Source organism: Cygnus atratus, chromosome 7 (assembly GCF_013377495.2).
Source record: "Cygnus atratus isolate AKBS03 ecotype Queensland, Australia chromosome 7, CAtr_DNAZoo_HiC_assembly, whole genome shotgun sequence".
NCBI classification, from domain to species: Eukaryota; Metazoa; Chordata; class Aves; order Anseriformes; family Anatidae; genus Cygnus; species Cygnus atratus.
The window spans coordinates 24,400,938-24,421,278 of record NC_066368.1 but is presented as its reverse complement, the minus strand read 5'-3'; the positions used below and the strand labels follow the sequence as shown (position 1 = coordinate 24,421,278).

The 20,341-nt window shown below is 43.2% G+C and overlaps 2 protein-coding genes across 5 annotated transcripts in view; both read left to right on the top strand.

Annotated features, from left to right (window-relative positions):
* Positions 1–14,110, top strand: part of MCU (mitochondrial calcium uniporter) — a 76,564-nt gene extending 62,454 nt beyond the window's left edge. For 2 of the 3 annotated variants that reach the window (XM_035554075.1, XM_035554171.1), the window contains exons 2-8: positions 755–824; positions 4,790–4,960; positions 6,099–6,203; positions 8,456–8,616; positions 9,073–9,276; positions 10,929–11,045; positions 12,182–14,110. In XM_035554075.1, coding sequence (XP_035409968.1) covers positions 755–824; positions 4,790–4,960; positions 6,099–6,203; positions 8,456–8,616; positions 9,073–9,276; positions 10,929–11,045; positions 12,182–12,259 — 906 coding nt within the window. In that variant the 3' untranslated portion in view covers positions 12,260–14,110. The remainder of the gene's footprint in view (positions 1–754; positions 825–4,789; positions 4,961–6,098; positions 6,204–8,455; positions 8,617–9,072; positions 9,277–10,928; positions 11,046–12,181) is intronic. The other variant, XM_035553989.2, reaches the window with a different exon arrangement.
* Positions 14,111–14,225: 115 nt separating this feature from the next.
* OIT3 (oncoprotein induced transcript 3) overlaps positions 14,226–20,341 on the top strand; it is a 28,748-nt gene continuing 22,632 nt past the window's right edge. Inside the window, exon 1 of one of the 2 annotated variants that reach the window (XM_050711845.1) lies at positions 14,226–14,335. Coding sequence is in view for 1 of the 2 variants with exons in the window: in XM_050711844.1 (XP_050567801.1) it covers positions 19,293–19,356 (64 nt within the window). In the remaining variant the exon portion in view is untranslated. Of the gene's footprint in view, positions 14,336–19,181; positions 19,357–20,341 lie in introns of those variants that run through there. The other variant, XM_050711844.1, reaches the window with a different exon arrangement.

The following is a 20,341-nucleotide window of genomic DNA, read 5'->3' as shown; positions in this document are numbered from 1 at the left end:
GGGGGGGGAGAGTGGTCTGTTAGTGTATAACTAATATAAAGTAACTTATCCTAGAAGACAGGCTACAATCAGGCTGATTGTAGGCTTTCATGAACAAATTAGTCCCTTGCCAAGGTTGAAGAACATATGAACCATTCACGCGCTTCCCTCTCTTATTAGGCTTATTCTTTTTATAGCTTGGTATCGCAGTTTTTGTTTCTGTCTTGGACAATTTGTTCTATCTATGAACAGGCATGTTTACTACTTGTATCTTAGTTTGGCTTCCATCTCTGTAAGGGAGGAAAAATAATATAATTCAGCAGAGAAAACAACCTAAGAGAATGAACCTTGTAATCCAGAACTCCCTAAACCTTCCCAATGGTATGCTGGATCTTAACTTTTGAGAACTGATGTTTGTGGGATTTCTCCTTTCCATGTCTGCATGGTAGTCTGAATTGAATTTCTAAAAACTAGCTTACTGTGGCTTTTTTTTATGTTAAGGGGAGCAAAACCCCAGCTGTTCCCTTGCACGTTCTCACTTGAAACTAAATATGCTGGGAGATGTGTAGGGTGAGCTTGGCCGAGGGGCAGAGCCCTGCTGGGCGGCAGATGGCAGGAAGGGGCTGTTCTCGCCAGGTCTCGGGTTTGTTGGAGGAAATGCCCGGGCGTCAGGGCAGGGGATGGCGGGAGAGGGGACAGGAGGTGGCAGTGGGGTGCGATTCTGCCGGATAGCGTGACTGAACGTTTGTCCTTTTGCTGTGCTTGTATTTTCTAGGTGCATCAGAGGCTTTCTCCTTGGCAGAGTGTAAGAGTGGTCTATTGCAGTACGGTAGTGCCCTCTGATGGTGAGTGACACAGAGAAACTTTTGGCTTGTGTTCAGCTTGAGTCATGTTCCTTGACCCCTTTTCTGGTTGAGGCTTTGCTGGCTGGAAGGTAATTCACTTTCGAACTGAGGAAGTGACAACAAAGTCAATCAAGAAGAATCAAGGAAACAGTCAACTTTTCTAATAACTGTTCTTACAAAACTGGACAGGCTTTCTGGAGAAGGGATGTCATTGCATGCAACTGTCCAAAATTTTTGCCAGGTTTCCTCCTGATGTAGCTGTGAGCTCTGTGTGATGCCTACCTTTCAGGATACTGCATGTCTTGTTAACTTTTTAATGTGATGAAAACACAGTTCATACCAGCCACTCAAACGGTTGAAAGCATTGCGTTTGCTGCTGTAAATGAGTTGTGAAACCAAGGCAGTGTTTTGTTCCTTTATTTAAATTCTGGGACAGCTCAAGCATTAAGCTTTTTGTGATAAGGTCATAACATAAAGCAAAAGAACACGCTGCTGAGGTAGGTGGAACTTTAAAAATCTCCCTAAGCAAAGAGGGAAACAAACAGCTTTGAGATGCCTGCCTGCTTAACATCTGTATGCTGAGCACAGAGGCTGACATGCTTATGCTGACTGACACCAGCAGTTGGAGGGTCCTCTTCTCATTAAGGCTTGTTAACAAAGCCTGAAAGCTAACAAAGTGAAGGGCTCAGCCACAACTGCTCTCCCTGCCAGGAGAGTGACTGTGTGCAAACACAAAGGGAACAGCACTGCTATGGAGACCTCAAAATAAGAACTGGACGGTTTAAATAGAAGTGTAGAGAACAAACATACGGTTGAGAAGATAATTTAAGTGTGTAGATACTTGCCTGATTTGATTTACCCCTTCTTATGTTATGCTTGAGTGTTTCTCTTATTTTTTCCAGTAACTTTGCATTTACCAGCAGTAGATGTTCAATGCTGATCTCTCTGACCACCCCTTTTTTATTGTAGCTTTTTTCTTAATGTGTTGCTTAAGTTGTTCTTGACATCTTTTTTTTAAAAAAAAAAGTACTGAAGACCTGCGCACATACAGCTGGTTCAAAACTTTGTGGCGTATGGATGGAATTCATGCCTCAAAGAGAGCTCATGCTTAATACAGCATGTAAAGCTTTTAAAATCCTCCATGGTCTTATTTAGCAGCATTCTTGGCCGGCTAGTAGGTGTCTGCAAGTGCCGGTATCAATTACCTATTTTATTTGTCCCATGCACCTAAATACTGGCTTAAAACTTGATCAGAGATGACTAGCTAAAATGACTAGCTAAAATCTTACCTCTATAATTAGTGAAATGCCAAGATGCTTTGTCCAAATAGTTGGAGTTTTCCTCTTGCAGGCCATCCATAGGGCTGTCAGAGCAGAAGAGAAGGCAGACAGCTTTATTGCTTGTTAATAACTTTTACTGCGGCTGTCTGTTGCAGTTTGCTAGGTCTGTGTTATTGACAAGCCCCTTGTTTTGTTGGGTTTTTGGTTTGCCTCGGAGCTCTTCCCCCTTCAATGCAGTAAAAATCTGACCAGACATAACTTGTGTGGGAGGCAATGCGAGGATCAAACTGGAATTATAGACTTTCTCTAGCATAATTCACTGGTGGGAATGGCTTCTACAAGCTTTTTGCAGGGAAAATGTAAAACAGCTGTGATTCCAGACTTAGGGAGTCTGTCCTCTGAAGAAACAGTTGGGTCTCTGATGCTTCACCTCAGCTGGATCTGTGCACACTTCTGGTGCTGGTGACACACAGTGACCCACTGCATTTGTTGCTGCAGTCTCCAGCTGGTCTGTGCAGGGTAAAACATGACCAAGCTGGAGCTGCGTGTACTTCCCTCGCAGCAGACAGTCCTGGAGCTGGGTTTTTCTCTCAGGAGAAACAGAAAGGAATTGGTGCAAGCACTCTTATCTGTTCCCTTCTACAATGAACTTGCTCACTATATGGTCAAGTGGTGTTTTAAATAATGTTTTTCATGTCAGTTGAGCTCTCTGCAGCAGTCTTGTGGTTATATAAGCAGTACATACGTTAATGTTGTACGTGCTGCTCACAGAATCAATGAATTCAGTACTTTGTTGGCTGTTTTAAGCTTCTAAACATGTTGATCATTCCTTTTGAGCCTGCTATCTTATGTGGAAAAATCACAAGTGTAGTTAATGCTCTTACATTTCTTACCAGCCCCTTGCTCAAGTGCTGGAGTGCATGACTGCAAAATCTGATAGCTCGTGTCACAACAGCTGCTGATGTGGAGCTTGAAATTTTGTCTAACTGTCCAAATAAACTGGCAGCTTGCTTTATTTTTTCCAGTAAATATCTGACTGAGTTTTAAGCAGTGAAACAATAAAGCTACTGAAATTCTGTCAGGTGTGACTGAATCTTGAGAATAGGCACTTAGCGGTTTCCAAGTACTGGGGCCTGCTGAGATTCTTCATCTATTTTAGATGTCCATATCTAGTCACCTCTACCTACTCTTTCAGGATGACATGAGGACATCTCTGTCAGCACTGGATAGCAGTCCCCTGGAAGAGGGAAGAAGGCTTTATATGCTTTATTCAGTTTATGAAGGCATGTGACAATAAGCTCAAAGCCTGAGAGAGCTGCTCTTCCTTGTAAAAGTGTGCGGCACTTGTGCAGCCTTTCTCAACATCCAGGAGCCTCCCTTCCCAGAAAGGCACGTTGCCCCAGGACATGTCCTGGTGTGTGAATGATGTTGCTATATAAGAGTTCATCATCTGGCAGCAATTGACCTGAACAGGGAGTTACAGAGGCTGTGGCTGCACAACTTTCTGAACAGCAGGATGCTGGGAATAGCTGCTTTTGGTAGATAAAACGTGTTTATTTGCCTCTACTTTGTAACTTTGTTAGCTGCTTGAATCAGCTTGGAATGTCAGCACAGGAGCTGGATGAGTTTGGATGGTATGGTTTGTGTAGCTGGCCGTAGCTACAACAGGTGCAAGCACTAAGCCAGGTGCAGTGTGGGTGGGTGCGACTGCATAATCCTTGAGACATGGCAAATGCTCTCTGCAACAAAAAACAGTACGTCTTTACATAAGAAAAATACGCAACAATCCCAAGTGAATCATTTTTAGGTGTGCTGCTATATCTTAGCAACTACTGCATTTGGGGAGGTTTGGACTGTTTGTGACTCAGTGGAGGGTTTAGGGAGTTTGAACTTGGAACTTTTCTTTTCTATGTATGGCTATCCTGAAGCACGCAGAGTGGGCTGTCTTGCTGGCAGTATAATAATAACTAGCTTACAGTTCATACAGGTCACCACAATTTTAGAAAGGTGCAATGAAATCCTTAAGAACTCTTTTGAAAAAGCTCCTGACAGCACTAAAGAAATGGAAAATATCGTTTTATATACACCTAAGAAGTAATGTCCGTCTTCTGAAGTAGGAAGTGTATTGATCCCATGAATTTTAGATGAAATGACCTTGAAGCTTAAACTCAGACTGCTGTTTCTACCACCTAATACTCCTGACTGCTCTCTTAAATATTTGTTGCCTCAGGACAAAGCAGGAAACCAAGCCATTTTATTTTTGTTTAGGTCTGAAGTAGGTCCTTACTTGATGTTTCCTAATATACGCAATCTGCCTTTGTCTTCTGGGCCGTAAATCCTGCTAAATTGTGTAGTTCCGGTCTTCCCTCGTCCAAAATTTTCTGGTTCTCAAAATCTAGTCATTGTGCTTAGAGGAACTATCTTCTGTTTTTACTTTTCCACGTGGCACTGAGAGCTTAATAGACACTGCCAAATTAATGGGAGAGAAAGCTTCTGATGTGTCTCAGGTTTTTGTCAATGAAGGACACATCTCGTGATAGAAGATGAACCAAAAATTTCAAGTTTGTTTCATGTTGATCTCCTAACCGTATTTGCTTTGTCTCTGTAGGACAGACACAATTATTATGAGAAGATCTGTTCATTTTTAAGGATAATTTTTGTTTTCATCTTTCTTTTTTTTTTTAGAAGTGACGGTGGTTTACCAAAACGGGTTACCTGTGATCTCTGTGAATCTTCCATCTCGGCGTGAACGTTGCCAGTTCACGCTTAAACCTATCTCAGACTCTGTCGGTGTGTTTTTACAACAGCTGCAAGCAGAGGACCGAGGAATCGATCGGGTTGCAATCTACTCAGCAGGTACTGTTGTTTACAAAGTAATTGATTTACTCGCTTGACAGATATTTTTATCCAGCCTTTCCCTTTTTAAGTAAAAGCTTGATAAGGTGTGAGTTCTCAGATGTTCCCCAGAAAGTAGAAATGTCACTTCTAGAGTAGGAGTATTTGTCTTTGGTCAGGTTTGCCAAGGAAATTGGATTGCAGAGTGATAGAGGAGGAAAACATTCTTAATGCTTAGCTTTCAGCCTCAAAGATTCCCTAACAATAAGGACGTTATCTTTGTTGCCTGTCTGCTTGTATGGAATGACTTCAAAACACGGAATGTAGTAGTAGCCTGTGCTGGAGCACTGAGAACTTACACCAGCATACTGGGGGACTGCTGCCCGAGGCTGTAATGGTGGTGGTTGGTAACATGAAGTTAGCATTCAGAATGCACAGGATGTTACAAAGAAGTGGAAAAAAGCATTAGCCTGTGTTCAAGCTACTGATGAATATGTACACAGCTGTTGCTGGTGGTTTTGCCTGAAGGCCTTAAATTTGCCACGGACGTGTTTTCAGTTTACCTCCATTAGGTCTAATATCTATACTTTAAGTGAGTTTCCTACTATGTAGCCTGAAGGTGAGGGTTACCAAGTAGTTTATAATCAATTAGAAAGTGGGTGTGAAAGGTGGTACAACGGAAATATCCTAGCTATGAACTCCATCATATTTCACTTAATGGCCTATTTCATTGTGTTTTGTTCAATTATTATGTATTTGTTAGTCACCAAAGCTCTGAAACATTAGTAAGTCTTAGAAGAGAGTCCTTTCAAAGCAGCCACTTCCTTGAAAGTCTGATCATCTCTAATGCCAGTGGGGAAAGGTGAAGGTCACGTAAGAGGATTGTATTGCAGAACTTGGTAATATGTTCATGCTGTGGGGTTGAAAGGAGCTGCCTTTTACAAGATGACCCAAAACATCACAAATACAGGAAAGCAGATGCATCATAGCTTAGCTAGTGTTTGCCATGCAAGATCTCCCACTCTGTAGGTCTGGCTTGACAAAGAGTATTGTCTGCAGGAAAATGTGCAAGTCCCCCAGCTGGATGGCATTACAGCTTGCTTAGCTGTGACATATTTAGGTTCTTTGCCTCTACTAATGAGTTGTGTTTGCCTTACAGATGGCACACGTGTTGCCTCCTCCACAGGCATAGATTTGCTTCTACTGGATGACTTCAAACTGATCATTAATGATGTCACGTACCATGTTAGACCACCAAAGAGAGGTAAACCAGCGTGGTTCTTGTGGATGTCAGAAAGGCATTTCAGTAGTCACTTGCCTGTTAAATTGCAGTATGTTTTTCTACCTTGTTTAAGAACGCAAAGTTTTTCTCTGAAGGAAAGCTCGCAGTTTTTAATCCAACCCTTGTAGTCCTACTGAGGTATTTCCAAGTAATCGTAGAGTAGTGATGAAAAGCAAATATTCATTCTTTACAGGGCCAGCATCCCTCACAAGAGAAATAAATGAATAAGTACAAGAAGTAATTTAACCTTTAAGTCATTATGAAGTATTTGAATATAAAATGGGAATTAAACTTATCTGATTTGGAAGAACTGTTATCCCACTTGACAGTGAAGATTTTTGTTTCTGCAAAGTGTGGTACTTAGAATGTTGGAAATAAAAATCAATTCTAGTGTTCTTGTTCACAACATAAAGATAGCAAGTAAAAAATCAACTTCTGATGACTGAGAGATCTGTGTGCAGCCACTTGTCCTTAGCATCCTCCCACTCAAATCTGGGAGTGCAGCGTTGGGTGAGATGCTGCTTCTCTCCTGTCTGTGGCTTAGGCTGACCTCTAATAGAGATGTTTGCTCCTCTCTCCTTAAAAGCCCTTTAAGAGAAAACTCTCCATTAAGACGGGATATCTAACTGAGATGTGAACAGCGCAGAAGAACAGTTGCTCTCTCACTCTGCTGCTCTGTGTCCTAAGCGCAGTGTTTTCACATGCTTAAGACTTTGTAAGCCAGAGAAGTGGAGTCCTTGAGGATTTTACAAAGGCATCTCTTCCAGTTGTTAGCACCTGAGAGCAGGCATTGGTATCAGGCCTAGCTGGTGTCCACTCTAACTTTCAACTCAACTTAGTGAGAATGCAAATGTTGTGTCTGTTTCTGCACTGGAGAAACTGCTGTCCTGGGGCAAGGCAATTCATACAGCCTGCTCTCAAAGTGTTGGAGAGAGCCAAGTCTGTGCCAAGGAGTTGGCGTGATTTTGGTTAGCTTGCTCATATGCTATACCAGTGTTTTGCTGGCAGGTGAGCTCTGGGATCGCCTAGGTTATGTGAAATTGCCGCCTCTGATTCATTTGTCAAGGAGATTTCTATAGTTAGCTTGTACTGAAATGGATGTGCCTGTAAGGAGGCACTGAGATGAATTCTGTTCAACTTTTAGCTATTGCTTTTCCTTCTTTACAAAATCACGCTGTGTATTTTGAAATGTGTGTGCCCAGACACTTAAGCACTAACTATCTCTTGATAGTCACTTCAGTAGGGTCACATGGGCTGCTTCTTCACAGTGGAGTAGAAGATGCTTAGCTGGGATGCGTGCAGTTTGCTTACTGCGTACCTTGGCACAGACCACTGAGTCACTTCTTTCTCTTGGGCTGCAGCTTAAGCTGTCCCTAGCTTGTCATCTGCTTGTCATCAATCGCTCTTTTGTTTGCTGCTCTTTCAAGAGTTATAGGCCAAGTCTACCTTCCCAGAAGGCAGGTTGCTGCAGGTTTTCTGTTGGTTGTGTTATCTCTGTTCATAAATTTGTTCTTCGTAACCTAAGGTACAAGCCCAAGGATGCTACTTTATTTGCCTAATGTTGAGTTATTTTGCTTTATACTTACTTTTTTCCCATGTGGGCTGTGTAGTACAATGTCAGTGGTCACAGCTCCTTTATAGGCTGCTTTCCCACAGGGATCCTTTTTGTGCTGCAGTGCAGGGCTATGGGCTGTTTCAGGCAGTGGCTGTGTCACTACCTGTCTTTAAATGTGGAGGGGAGGATTTCATCGCCCTGTAGGCAGCTCCTCAGAGAGTTGCCCCCTGAGTATTGGGAAACAATTCCTGGCATCAGTACTCAAAATAATTATAAGACTGCATATTCTTGGAGCCACTGACCTAAGATCAGTGGCTGCCATAGTCAAGGACTAGAGTTGCTGATGGCCTGGCAGCTGATGTGATCGATCATACTAGTTGTTCACTTGTCTTCGCTGAGTCTTGCATTTAACTACAGATCAAAAGTAGCTGTTGATATCTGGCAAGCTCTTAGCATGCATCTTCTTCCTGTTCTTATCAAACTTTAGGAATATCCGATAATAAAGCCTGGTTTTCTTTGAAAGACGTTGCATTATCTTAGAGTGCTGGAACTCTTCCAGAGGCTTTTGTGTTAGAAGGATTGTTTCAAATGTTTCCTGTGCGGAGTAATAGCAGTTTCTGAATTGTGTGCAAGAAGTCCTGTGGATAAATGCATATAAAGCAGTCTTTTTCTTTCCTAGAGCTCTTGAGCCATGAAAATGCAACTACGCTGAATGATGTCAAGACATTGGTTCAGCAGTTGTATACCGCCTTGTGCATTGAGGAGCACCAGCTGAACAAAGAGAAGGAGCTCATAGGGAGACTAGAGGAACTGAAGGAGCAACTAGCACCGCTAGAAAAAGTGAGAAGCTTCTCGTTTGTATTTTACTTATCCTCTAAATGCAGTCTTAAGTCATGTCGATGTTTTAATTAAGCCCCGGCATGCTTCAAATATGTTTGAGATCACTGAAGAAGTTGCCTCTGTGTATACCAAAGTACATCTGTTTCTGATGTCTGTAGAAATATTGTTTCCTTGCTTTATGTGAAATGGAAATGAACCTGCTAATAGAGACTGGGGCTAATACAACAGAATGTTTCTGAACACAGGAATAAGCAGCTTTGCAAAGTATCCAAAGCATGCTCAGAGTGAAATATGGATGATGGCAAGATACTGATGGAAAAGTCTAGAGTTGTCTGCATAACCTAGACTCGATCATGTCCCAACTTAACATTAAATATAGATACAAGGTGTTACTTTTACCTTACCTATCGATGTATTTTTCTGAGAATAAAAGGCATGTGCTTCTGTTTTTTGCAGGTTAGGCTGGAGCTCAGCAGGAAAGCAGAGAAGAGGACGACCTTGGTGTTGTGGGGAGGGCTGGCCTACATGGCCACTCAGTTTGGGATTCTGGCCCGCCTCACCTGGTGGGAGTATTCTTGGGACATTATGGAACCAGTCACCTATTTCATCACCTATGGTAGTGCCATGGCAATGTACGCTTATTTCGTAATGACTCGCCAGGTAGGACTTCTTGTGCTGACATTGACACTCTACTAGAAGACTTGATATGAGCTCTACTCCCTAGAAAAATAGCAAAATCACACCTACTAGAAGTTGCTTTGCTGCCTCTTTAGCCGGCTGGCACTTAGATGCTGCCTCAATTAATTTGTACTCTCCAGGCTGCTGATGGGGGGTTTTCTGGTGGTGGTCATTATTGATTTCCTGATGTCTAACCATAAACATTTGTATGCTCTGTGACTGACTGCCTCAGCTATACGAGTTCACTTAGTAGCACAAAATGGTTTCTGCATGCACACACACACTGGCTTGCTCCAGGGGGTCTCTAAACGTTATGACTTACCAGCCTAAATACACCAAATGTGTGATGTACCTTCTGAGTTCCAGGGAAGCACACAAACACAACTCTGATGTGAGGTGTTGGCCTTTCTAAGAGATAGGAAAGGCTCAGGAATCGTGTTGGAAATGCTTTTGTTCGGGTGTCCTGGCCGCCTATCCAGATGAAGCAGATCTGTTTGAACGCTTTTTCCTTGGTGCAGTTATGGATCTATTGGCTCTTTATTTGGCTTTTCAGTATTTTTAAAAGTAGACTAGCTCTTGTGTTAGAAACTCTTCACACAAAGCAAGAGCTGTGCTGCTCTGGGTCCTTGTAGTTGTGACAGACTCTCAGTGGGGATTTCTGTGATGTGGTTTGTATTACCACTCCTATTCTAACTAAACAATCCCACCTAAATAATGAAGGAGGAAGGGCTCGGTCTCTGCTGTCACAAGACCATCAGAATAGATGCCACGGGTGTTCCAGCATAGGGTCCCAGGGCTCTGTTAGCTGTCGTTTCGGGGGCTGAGGAGATACGTCCCTGTCACACTGTTTTCTGCTAAGTGCTGTTGTAATTTCTGCCATGTTTGGACTCAGACATGATGTTTTAATTAAGTCATCTGTATCAACTAGCATGCTTTTCTGTCACTAGAAATCTCGTTGTTTCAAAGTGGCTTGACTCTGAATGCAGTTTTTCTTCACCTGACAGCCCAGTTATTCCGTGCGTACCAGATGGAGACTGGGTGATTTTCCAGTGCTTTGTAGAGGCTGTGTGGGACTTGGAGTTAACTGCTCTGAGTTATCTGTCTTCTAAAAGTCTGTGGCTTTTTGCAACAGCGTATTTCTGGCAAGAGTTGTGGTACTGGACTCTTGTTCTTGTCTGGGTAGGTTGGTTATGAGATGAACTCATAAGCAACTAATGTTGTTTTAATTGTTTATAAAATTAAGGAAAGGAGAGTAAGGGCCATTTGACAAAGGCTTATTCTGGTACTTAAAGTTTTTTCTCCCTTTCTCCTCACGAACTGTTGGTGTTGCAATCCTGAAGTGTCCGTTTTTGTTCTCTCTGTGCAGAAAGGCGCACGCGTTCAGGAGCGTGGTGATGGTAACTTAGCATTGGGGTGTAATGTACTAGTAGAGAAGCGAACGGCTGACCTCTGGGTCTGGCTGGGATGGGAATTTTCTTCATAGCAGCTCCTGGGCTGTTTTTTGGATTTGTGACCAACATAGCATTGAAAACACACCAGTGTTAGCTATGGTTGAACTTCCAAAACATCTGCTGCGTATTGTGCTAATAGTATACTGCTTTATTCTGACCTTCTCTCTCCTATTTTTTCTCTAGGAGTATGTTTATCCAGATGCCAGAGACAGACAGTACTTATTATTTTTCCATAAAGGAGCCAAAAAGACCAGATTTGACCTAGAGAAATACAATCAACTCAAGGATGCAATTGCTCAGGTAACAAGAGCTTTTTCCAGAAATAAGGCAAATTACTGCTTGCTAGTTCTTCATCTGCTATTAATAGATGCACCTCCAACAAGAATGGATATCTCTTAGGTTTTCAGCCCATTTTCTTGTCACAGCCCCAACGCAATCACTGAATTGGCTTTGATGTGCCCAGGAATAGAACTGCTGGATATATAAATCAACATGAAACAGTTGACTGTACCTATCTGTAAGGGCCTTTTAGAACCTGCTAGCAAATCTTGAGTTGCTTCAGGCACTTCATGCCTCAGAGGAGCCTAATTCAAGAATTCCTTTCTTCTCAGCTCCTACACACCAGATGGATTTAGTGAGAAATGGAGACTCGCATCCATTCAGTTCATGCCTCCCTGACATAGCACTTCAGTGCACTGGGTAGCAGACCTGGAAAATCATGTTCAAAAAAGCTGCATTGTTAGTGCTGATGGGGGCAGATTTATTGTATTATAGGGGAAGACCCTTGTGGCAGACTGTCCCTAGTGTGGGATCTGATCAACAGAGGAGTCGAGAAGAGATTTGTCCTCATTTTTGAGAGCCTTTCTGATAAAAGCAGGCATGAGCAGAAAAAGCAGGGCTACTGCATTCTCTTTTTCACTGTATCATTCCCTGTTTATTCCCAGGCTCAGGAAATGACAGTGTAGGATATACAGGGCAAGATGTGTTATCCCCCCCCCTGCCTTGGAGAAGGAGCTGTGTGAGGAGTAGAGAGAGCTCAGAGCCAAGACTCTGTGAAAGACTTCTGATATTTTTTTTTACGCTCGAATACAGATTGCCTTGGGTGGCTATTTCTGTGGTGCTTTTCTTCTAGTATTGACCATTCCTGTTAATCTAGCTCCTCTAAAAAAGTTCCATTGAGTTTATGGGAACATGTTCTCTTCCTACCATATCCTTTAAGTGGCTGCGTGTCAGCAAGTTCAGAGAAGCACAGAGCAAGTAAGAGTTGGGAATGGTTTGCCCGAATCCAGTCCTGTGACTGTTTTGTTCCTTGAATGCCTCAATTTTGGACAGGAAGAATGAGGAAATAAAGAAAAATTTTCCCTTCTGGAAAGGGGCATGGGGTTGGGGAAGGTGTATCGGGAGCCTGTTCTTTATAATACATCTTTTACTTTTAGGCAGAGTTGGACCTTAAGAGGCTTCGAGACCCGCTGCAGGTTCACCTGCCCATCCAGCAAATTGATGAAAAGGACTGATCAGCAATGAAGCTCTGAACCCCGGCGAAAAACCTGTTCATAGCTCTTGCCTTTTTAATTAAAGCATTGCAGGTGTAAGCTGGGAGGTGGCATGGGGGTGGAGGGTTTTTACCTTTAATCAAGACAAAGGACTGTAGGGGGAAATCTCTTAAATCTGAAGATGGGGGCATTGTGGAATGTTAGTTCTGAAAAGGGCTTGGCAAATAGTCATGTTTAAAACTGTGTGAATGGCAATTGTGTACAAGTACAGGATTGTGGGGGGTTCACAAAAAGAATGTAATGCTGGGGTAGGGGCGTCTTCTTCCAGCTCTGCAGGGTCTGCCTCTTGATAAGACACCAGCAGCCTGCTTAGCTTTTTAAATTTTCCTTTACCTGATTCAGATCTCTCTTTCTCTCTCAACAACAACAACAAAAAAAAAGGGATAAAAAGAACAAAGAATCCAAGCCACCTGGAGCTATGGCTGGTGATCAGAACTTGCACTCCACCGCCATTAACGCGCACACTTCTGATCAGACCTGGTCTCTTTTATAAAGTTACTACAAGACTGCTTTCTACTGGAAAACCGTGAGCTTCCCCTCCCCAGCCCCACCCCGTGTGCTCCACTGACTTCCTCCTTTGCTTATTTGTAGCACAGACTGATTGTAGCCATGTGAGAGAAGGAACAAATTCTCTTCTGGACATTTGATAATTGATATTTTGGATTATTCCATAATAATTATATAAACTTTGCGTCCCGATGCCCTTGAGCTCCTTCTAGAAATCAATGGCAGCATTGCATGAGAGTTTTTATATTCAGTCTTGAGAGGGCAATTCCCCTCTTCCTACACCAAATCTGATAGCCACCTGGACTATGAAATCATGAAGGTTTAAAGGATTATGAAACTGTCTCAGAATCAGGACTCCTGCTTAACTGAACAGTTTTGGAATGTGGAATAATTAAACTTGATGTTTGACCGTTTGTGTAACGGGATGAAAGGTTTCATATATGGTCAGAGCATTTTCCTTGCCCAGAGGCTTTTCGAAAGCCCAGAGCTCTTACAGTGCAAGACACGGAACTACTTCAGTTTTCTAGCACTTTCCCCTGCTTAAGTAGCTTTAAACGAACTTTGCACCCACAGGTCACAATTTCTTAGGAGTGGCTAATGACATCTTTAGTTCTTAGCTAAAAGAAATAGAGGAAGGAAAGTCAACCCATTGTCCTCTCTTCTAGCCAAGGCTGGCTGATTTCTAAGCAGATAAAACACCTCTTCATTCAAAGCGGGTCAGTCTCTTTTTAGCATCCTGCTGATAAATACTGCAGGGACAGGATGGAGCACTAAGCTTTATACACAGAAAAGCTGGCTGCTTTTTTGATGTTTCACTACTACTCCTCACTGTGTCATGGAAAGAGGCTTCTGTTTTTTTTTTTTTAAGAACCATGTTTAAAAACAAAAAGAAAAATTAGTATTAACTAGATGCCAGGTGCCTTGAAGATGTGGAAACACAGCTGGGATTGCTGCCTCTTCTCACTCAATGGCATGTTGGACTGAATGGGTGCATGTTTCTAGTTTTTTCTCCCTTCCCCTTTTCCTTTGTCTTTCAATTTAATTACATTGTGTGATTATTTTTATCTGTTTTACCCTGTTTGTGTGATGAGTTTTAAAGGGGGAAAAAAATGAACACAATCCTGTAGCTGAATCCTTGGTGTGTGTTTGGGATGAGGGAGGGAGCATGGAGAAAAGTCCTTCTTTAAAAAAAGAAACACAACAAAAAATAAAACCTGAACATGTGTAAAATCCTGTATCATTTATGAAATATGTATAAAAGAGCAATGTACTTCTGGAACAATAAATAACTATTCAATTTTTGAATTGGTGCTCTTGAATAACATCATTTTCCCCAGCTATATTGCATGTGTGGCAGCCGTCTCCTGAGTTTCCTCCATTTCTTTCTGTTTAGGTGGTTTCTTCCTGACCTTCCATCACTGAGGCCGTGGTGGTGCAGATAATAGCTTTCCTGAAGAAGCTTGGATGGAGATCTTCGTGCTATACCTAGCCGCGTAACACAGGGATCTCAGGAGCAGTCGAGGTGGTGAGGTAGAAGTAGAGATGTTTGGTCTAACCAAGGGCTGCCTTGGTTTGACCAGCATAGTAGTTCCCTGTGGAGTCTGACAACATCTGGAGACTTGTGGCAGGTTGCAGGATAAGAACATGTATGAGCGTGTAACACCTAGCAACCTAAAACATACCAAGTGTTGTTAGCACGTTTCTGTATTGAGTTCAAGTGCTGTTTGAGAGGAAAACTCTCAAGTTTTGACCTTTTATTCCTTCCTTTCTAAACCCTTTGTTTGTTCTGGTCTGATTAGTCCTGATGGCATATCTTCTATTCGTTAACTTTAGGAACCAGCAGGCTGTGTACTTTGTCCTAACTTCATGGAATGTTAGGATGAATGTTCAGTGCCAGAAGATTTTTTATCATGTCCAACTGTAAAAAGTCATGATTGGCCAGTTTTCCAACAGCCAAGTCTCTCATGTGGTTTTAAAGACAGAAATGAAGGACTGGAAGCTGTTAGTTATGACCTGCCTTTAATCACTGTTTAAATTTAGTTCAGCAATGCTGACAAACCCTCTTCTTCCAAGCAGCCCTTAGTCTGCTGCTGTGTACAGGCAGGCTGCTTGGAACAGTTGTGTAAGAACTCTTCCATTTTGTCATCCAGAAGACCTGAAGACTGTGACATCTAGCACCAAAATCCCTATTTTGAAAGCAAAGAAATGCTATGGCAAAATTGTTCCTGCGCATACTTTGATGTTGTTCTACAGATGATGTGGGGAAAGGAGGGGTAAAGTAAGATTCTGTAATTGTACCCTGAAGTAGGGGCTGTCCTGGGGGTCCTGTCAGTTTGTACCCCTGGAAGCCTCCTGTCTCACTCCTCTGACACCTGGTCTCTGCTGGGGGTGGGTGGCACCACAGACCTCAACCTCTAATCTCCATGTCCCTGCTTTTGTTGATGTTCAAGGGCATGACGTATGTTTTTGTTCTTTACGCTGTTGTGTACCTACATCAACAGTGTTTTGCAAGAGCTACTTCATGCCTGAAAGACAGGCAGGTAATGGGGTCCTATCACACTGGCAGCGTTTTAAGAGCAGGCAGTGCTGCCTGAATCTTAATGTAGCACAGTGTTCTTAAGCTCCTATGAAGGCTGAACAGCAGCATGCGCTGCAGTGTTCAGATGCCTCTTTTTCTACCACTTTTGGTGTTTTGTTTTTTTGTTTGTTTGTTTGACCTCTCTTCTCTCCTTTTCTGCAAGGGAACTTTTGAATAAATACATATCAAGTTTAAAATTGTTTGGAGAAACTTGGTTCTCCTCTGCTGTGCCCGAGAGGCTCCAGGGAAGGTGTTAAGGGCTTTTCCTTGAAGACCACAGAAAAAACCTTTTTCTGTGTCCCTGTAATTCTTTATCTGGCAGGCAGTCACAATAAACACCCTGCTGCAACTTCTTACGCTTCCCTGTTGGTTTGCATGGTGCTCTGAACCTGCTGTTGGCTGTCAAATCTTTGCACTGCATCAGTCAAGGAAAGCCAGCCAAGCTGCCTTGTCTTTCTAAGCCAGTGGAGCAGTTTATTTGACCTACTGTGTGCTTTTGTGTGGAATTGTAAGTACAACCTGCTTTCCTCTGCCACATTCTGTAACTATTTTGTTTTCATATAAGGAAAACAATTTTTTGCATCTGAAGTATTTTTCTACCTATTCCAATTATTCCCTTTAAAATCAGTTTTATTTCTACATTGACATAAAGGATGAGAAGTAAGACAGGCATGGAAACCAAACCTGCATTGTGTCCAAGTCCTGGAGCATCTTGGAAGCTGGTGTTACGGTGTGTCACTGTGACTCCGTGAGCTTGTAAAAGATGGTTCAATTCCTATTTCTGCCTCCGCTGAGTTTTACAATTGGGGTTTGCTGTCTGTGTCCATCTGGAAATTGAGGATCATGGAAGAAACACTGGGTCCTGTAGGACCTCTGGAAAAACATTCTTAAACACCAAGTTCAGTATTGGGGGGGCTCAGTAAGGGAAAGGAAACTACTATTCTTCACTGAGAGTTGTGTGCTTGGCTGATTTGTCTGTGGTCTTGGTGTTTTACTTGTGTTGAGTTTGCTCGTAGTTGACCAAACCTCACGTTTGCTCCCTGATCTCAACACCTCTTCCCATTGGCACTGTGTCCTGGGACAAACTGTTTACAGAAATGAGGACTATCTCAAAGTCCTTGACACTCTGCAATCCATCTCAGCAGCCTGTCAAGGCTTATTGTGAGCATACATCCTCCAGTTAATTGCAGATGGGTCCTGTCACGTGTGGTGGGCTCTCCTCGCTCTCGGTGGCAGGAAGCGTTGATTAGCTCTTCCGTCTGCCTCCTCTGGCAGGCTCCAGGAGCTGCTCCTGCACCAAGAGCTCTTGACACACCTCGCTTTCACCAAACATCGATGTTTGACAAAAAGGCCAGCCTCAGCCAACACTGATCGTATTTATTCATCAGTCCGTTTCATACAGCATGAGGCTTTCCAACCTAGCTAGCTGCCTTTTTCAAGATTTTGAGCTCCTGAGCAGATTTGGAAGGTCCCATCTCTTGGGTACCAAAATAAAATCCCAGCCCTTTAATATCACCTTCCTAGTTTATATCATTTAACAAAGGGATCATCTGTTTGCAGCAGAGTTCTTTTCCCCCTCAGGATTAATTGCTCCAGCTCTCAGAGGCAGAGATTGACAGTGGCCTACTCCACTACCAGCTGCTCTTCTGTGTGGGGCAGCGAGGGTTGTGTATGTCACCTGGAGCAAGTGGCAGAATAACAAAAAAAAAATGCTGATAGAAGACTTGCCTCTGCTCATTCTTATTCCAGAAGACTCAGTCTTTCTTTCTGTGGATGTTCAGAGGCAGCATGCTGAATCTTCTCCAGCTTTATACTTTTTTCTTGAACTAGATAGTTACAGTGATTTGGGTCAGAGTCAGCAATGAAAATGCTGGGGCATCTCTGTCTTTAGTCCCTTTGGGTAACTTGAAAGGGACTATTTGTGAGACCTTCGAGGCTCAAAGCTGCTGTGATGCAACTTATTTCCTTATGTTAACTACTAGTTGTCAGTCACATATAATTGTCAAAGCAGTGCTCGTGTCAGTCCTAATATACCACATCCAAAATAAAATCAGCTGGTGATAAAATGGTTCCAAGAGAAATATACACACTTCTAACATAAATAGAAAATTAAATTCAAACCTGTCAGTTTTATTTATCCAGGAACTCAGGTATGAATCAACCTCTGAATGAAAATGGCAAATATAACTTCCCTTGCCTTGCTGTATCATTCTGTGTTCAATTTTAGTTTCTCTTCTGGGAATTCACATCATTCACCTTTTGAGGGTTATCTGCCTTACTAGCTTGACGGAGTGGATGTGTTCTTCTTTCCTGTTGCTGAAAAAACTTTTCTGGTACCACAAGCTGTCAGCACAATATAACCGCAAAGATTTTTTTCGGTGGTGGGAGCAATGACAGCTGCTTTTGTTGTTCACTGTAATCATTCACTACTGAAAAAGGCTCTACCGCTGGGGTGGAGCATGCTGTGCTTCGACACCAAGGGAAACACCCAGGCACAGAGAGACCAACCATTGAGAAATTTCTATAACGCACAGCGTAGGTGCTCCATCTCCACAGAGCAGCCAAATACTCAATTCCTTGCCTCATGCAAACTTAAAGTGAAAAGAACAAAGCCTTCTTTTCCCCCCCCCACTGAGATTTGAAGCAAGCACATCAACTTTGACATTCTTCCTTATACCAGCCTGCTGCAAAAGCGAGGAGTGTAAGGGAAATGGGGAAATCCTTTGTGCCATTGCTGTAGGGTTAGCTGCGCTCTGCTGATGGAGACCTTTCTGCTTGCAGATGATATTTGGGGTAAGCTGTACAACCCCTGTTCAGAAGCAGGGAGGGACTTGCCTATGTAGAGATGTTTATGTATACATACACGTTAAAACAGATTTTAATCTAGTGTTCGTGGTAGGAGCTACAGCTTAGTGGGAAGAAAGGAAAGATCCCTTTGTGCTCGTTCACGTTGTCCTTGGTGTATCTCATTGCCAACCATGGTGTTTGGTTTGCCTTCGTAGAGAACAGATTTCAGAAAGCTGGGAGCTAACGTGGTCATCTCATCTGTAGGCAGAGCACCTGGTTCTGACCTGCCACATGGCCTGGTTTTATTTGAACAAGCAAGGCAGAGGTTCTCAGTTACTCAGTTTTGCATGGAAGGTAATTCAGTACTGTTGGTTTTCTTGCCTTTTTTTTTTTTTTTTTAAAAAGAAGACAGAGAACATAAGACTACTGCAGAAAGATGCCTTTGTCTTCGTTTGATAATCTCCATGATGGCTGGGTTATGTGACCAGAAGTGGAAAGGGTCTTTGTCTAACATAGGAACAGCTTACTTCCTTGTGGGGCACCAGCCCTTCACTTTGACTGATGTTCCCATTGTAGGCCTAGTCCCAGCACTCATTTGCAATCTCTGCTCAGAAGGCTCAGTTCTCCTCTGGCCACTATTTCCTGCAGTTAAAGCTCCCTAGCTGGCGTTTTCTGACTGAGGGGGAGCCATGAAGTCGTATGACTTGGGGAAGGAGCAGAGATAACAATGAGCACCCATCTGCTCCTCTCTTCCATCCCTTCGGGATGTCCGGGTGTCCCCTGGTTAGAATTCCCCTCCAGATAAGATAGTGGAGGTGTCACCGTGGGGCAGTCAGGCAAGAAAACAATAGCGAGTTGCGTCCAAAAAACAAGATCGATCAGTAACTGCACCTTTGTTGTCAGTAAGGGGCAGAGCTGCTCTGGAAAGGTCAAGGCTGGTGTTGTACCCCACATCCCTTCAGCTTCTTCCTCTGATAAACTTCTACAAGAGCTATCCCAGTTGCTTTTCAGAAAGCTTGGGGTCAGAAGCTGCACTGAGAGGAAGGCTGCAAGAGCCACAGCGTGTGCAAGGGCTTCCAAGGCTCTGTTACTCAAGTGGTAACTGTGCCTCGGTTGAGTGGGATGTTCCAGTACTTGTTTTTCTGCCTCTGCTTTGTCGTCCAGCTGCAGCCAGTGTCTTTAATGGGTGAGTGAAGAGGCATTGCCTTCTACCTTATTCTGTTCACCATCTTTAAGGTTTGTGCTGAGCATTGGTGTTCTTAGGTGACAGACTGGGAGATGTGAGAGAGATCCTTTTTCTTCGAGTGTGGTGTGAAATTTCTTCCAGGTGGAAAGGTCTTTGTGACAGAGCGTGGTGCCTTCCCTCCTGGGAGAATCTTCACTGCTAAGCAGTGGGGGATTTTCTTCTCCTCTAGCAGGAGAGAGTCTACAAATAGCTGTTAAGCTACTTTTTCACCTCTTCTCTGGCAAATCTGAACTGAATTTAGAGTCATAATGCAGTGCTGCTTGTTTCATTGCTTATTTGTGCCAGAGCAGACCTCCAGTACACAGTGTATGTAGGATTAATTTCTGGAGAATGGTGGGCTTATGAATGCCTGCTAGAGCCTGATTTGTCATCCAGTATATATGTTAGCATGTCAGCTAGAGAGCTAATGATATCATCAGGATTACAAATTGTGAAGCTTTACTTGATGGCTGATGCTTGTCAGGCTGAATTGCTCAGGCCATGCAAAAAGCGTTGGGGAGGAAAAAAATGGAGCCATGAAAAATGGAGAGGACTGGAGACAGTTGTATGTCTTGAGCAAAACCCCAGCGCCTTCAGCCTCTGGGGAGAAGAGAAGAGAGGTTGATTGGCTGGTTCTTTATTACTGTGGAGTTTCTTCGTAAAAACTCAAATTAGTTTTCAGTAAGCTGTGGCACCAGAGCGCTTTGTGTCTGTGGGGAGGTTGGCCTGGGGCAGCGTTGGCAGTCCGAGGGGGCTATGCAGGTCTGCAGTGCTCTAAAGAGCAACGGCTGCTTTTCCTGCTTGTCTACCTGCTCTTTAGGCCATCCTGAAGCTCTCAGAGAAGGGAAAGAGGGTAGGGGGTGCTACCTCATTTCCCTGAAGCACCTGCTTCCAGCTCCCTCTGAGCCACTGCATCTTCATCTCAGTAAATTTTGTCTTTAAATTA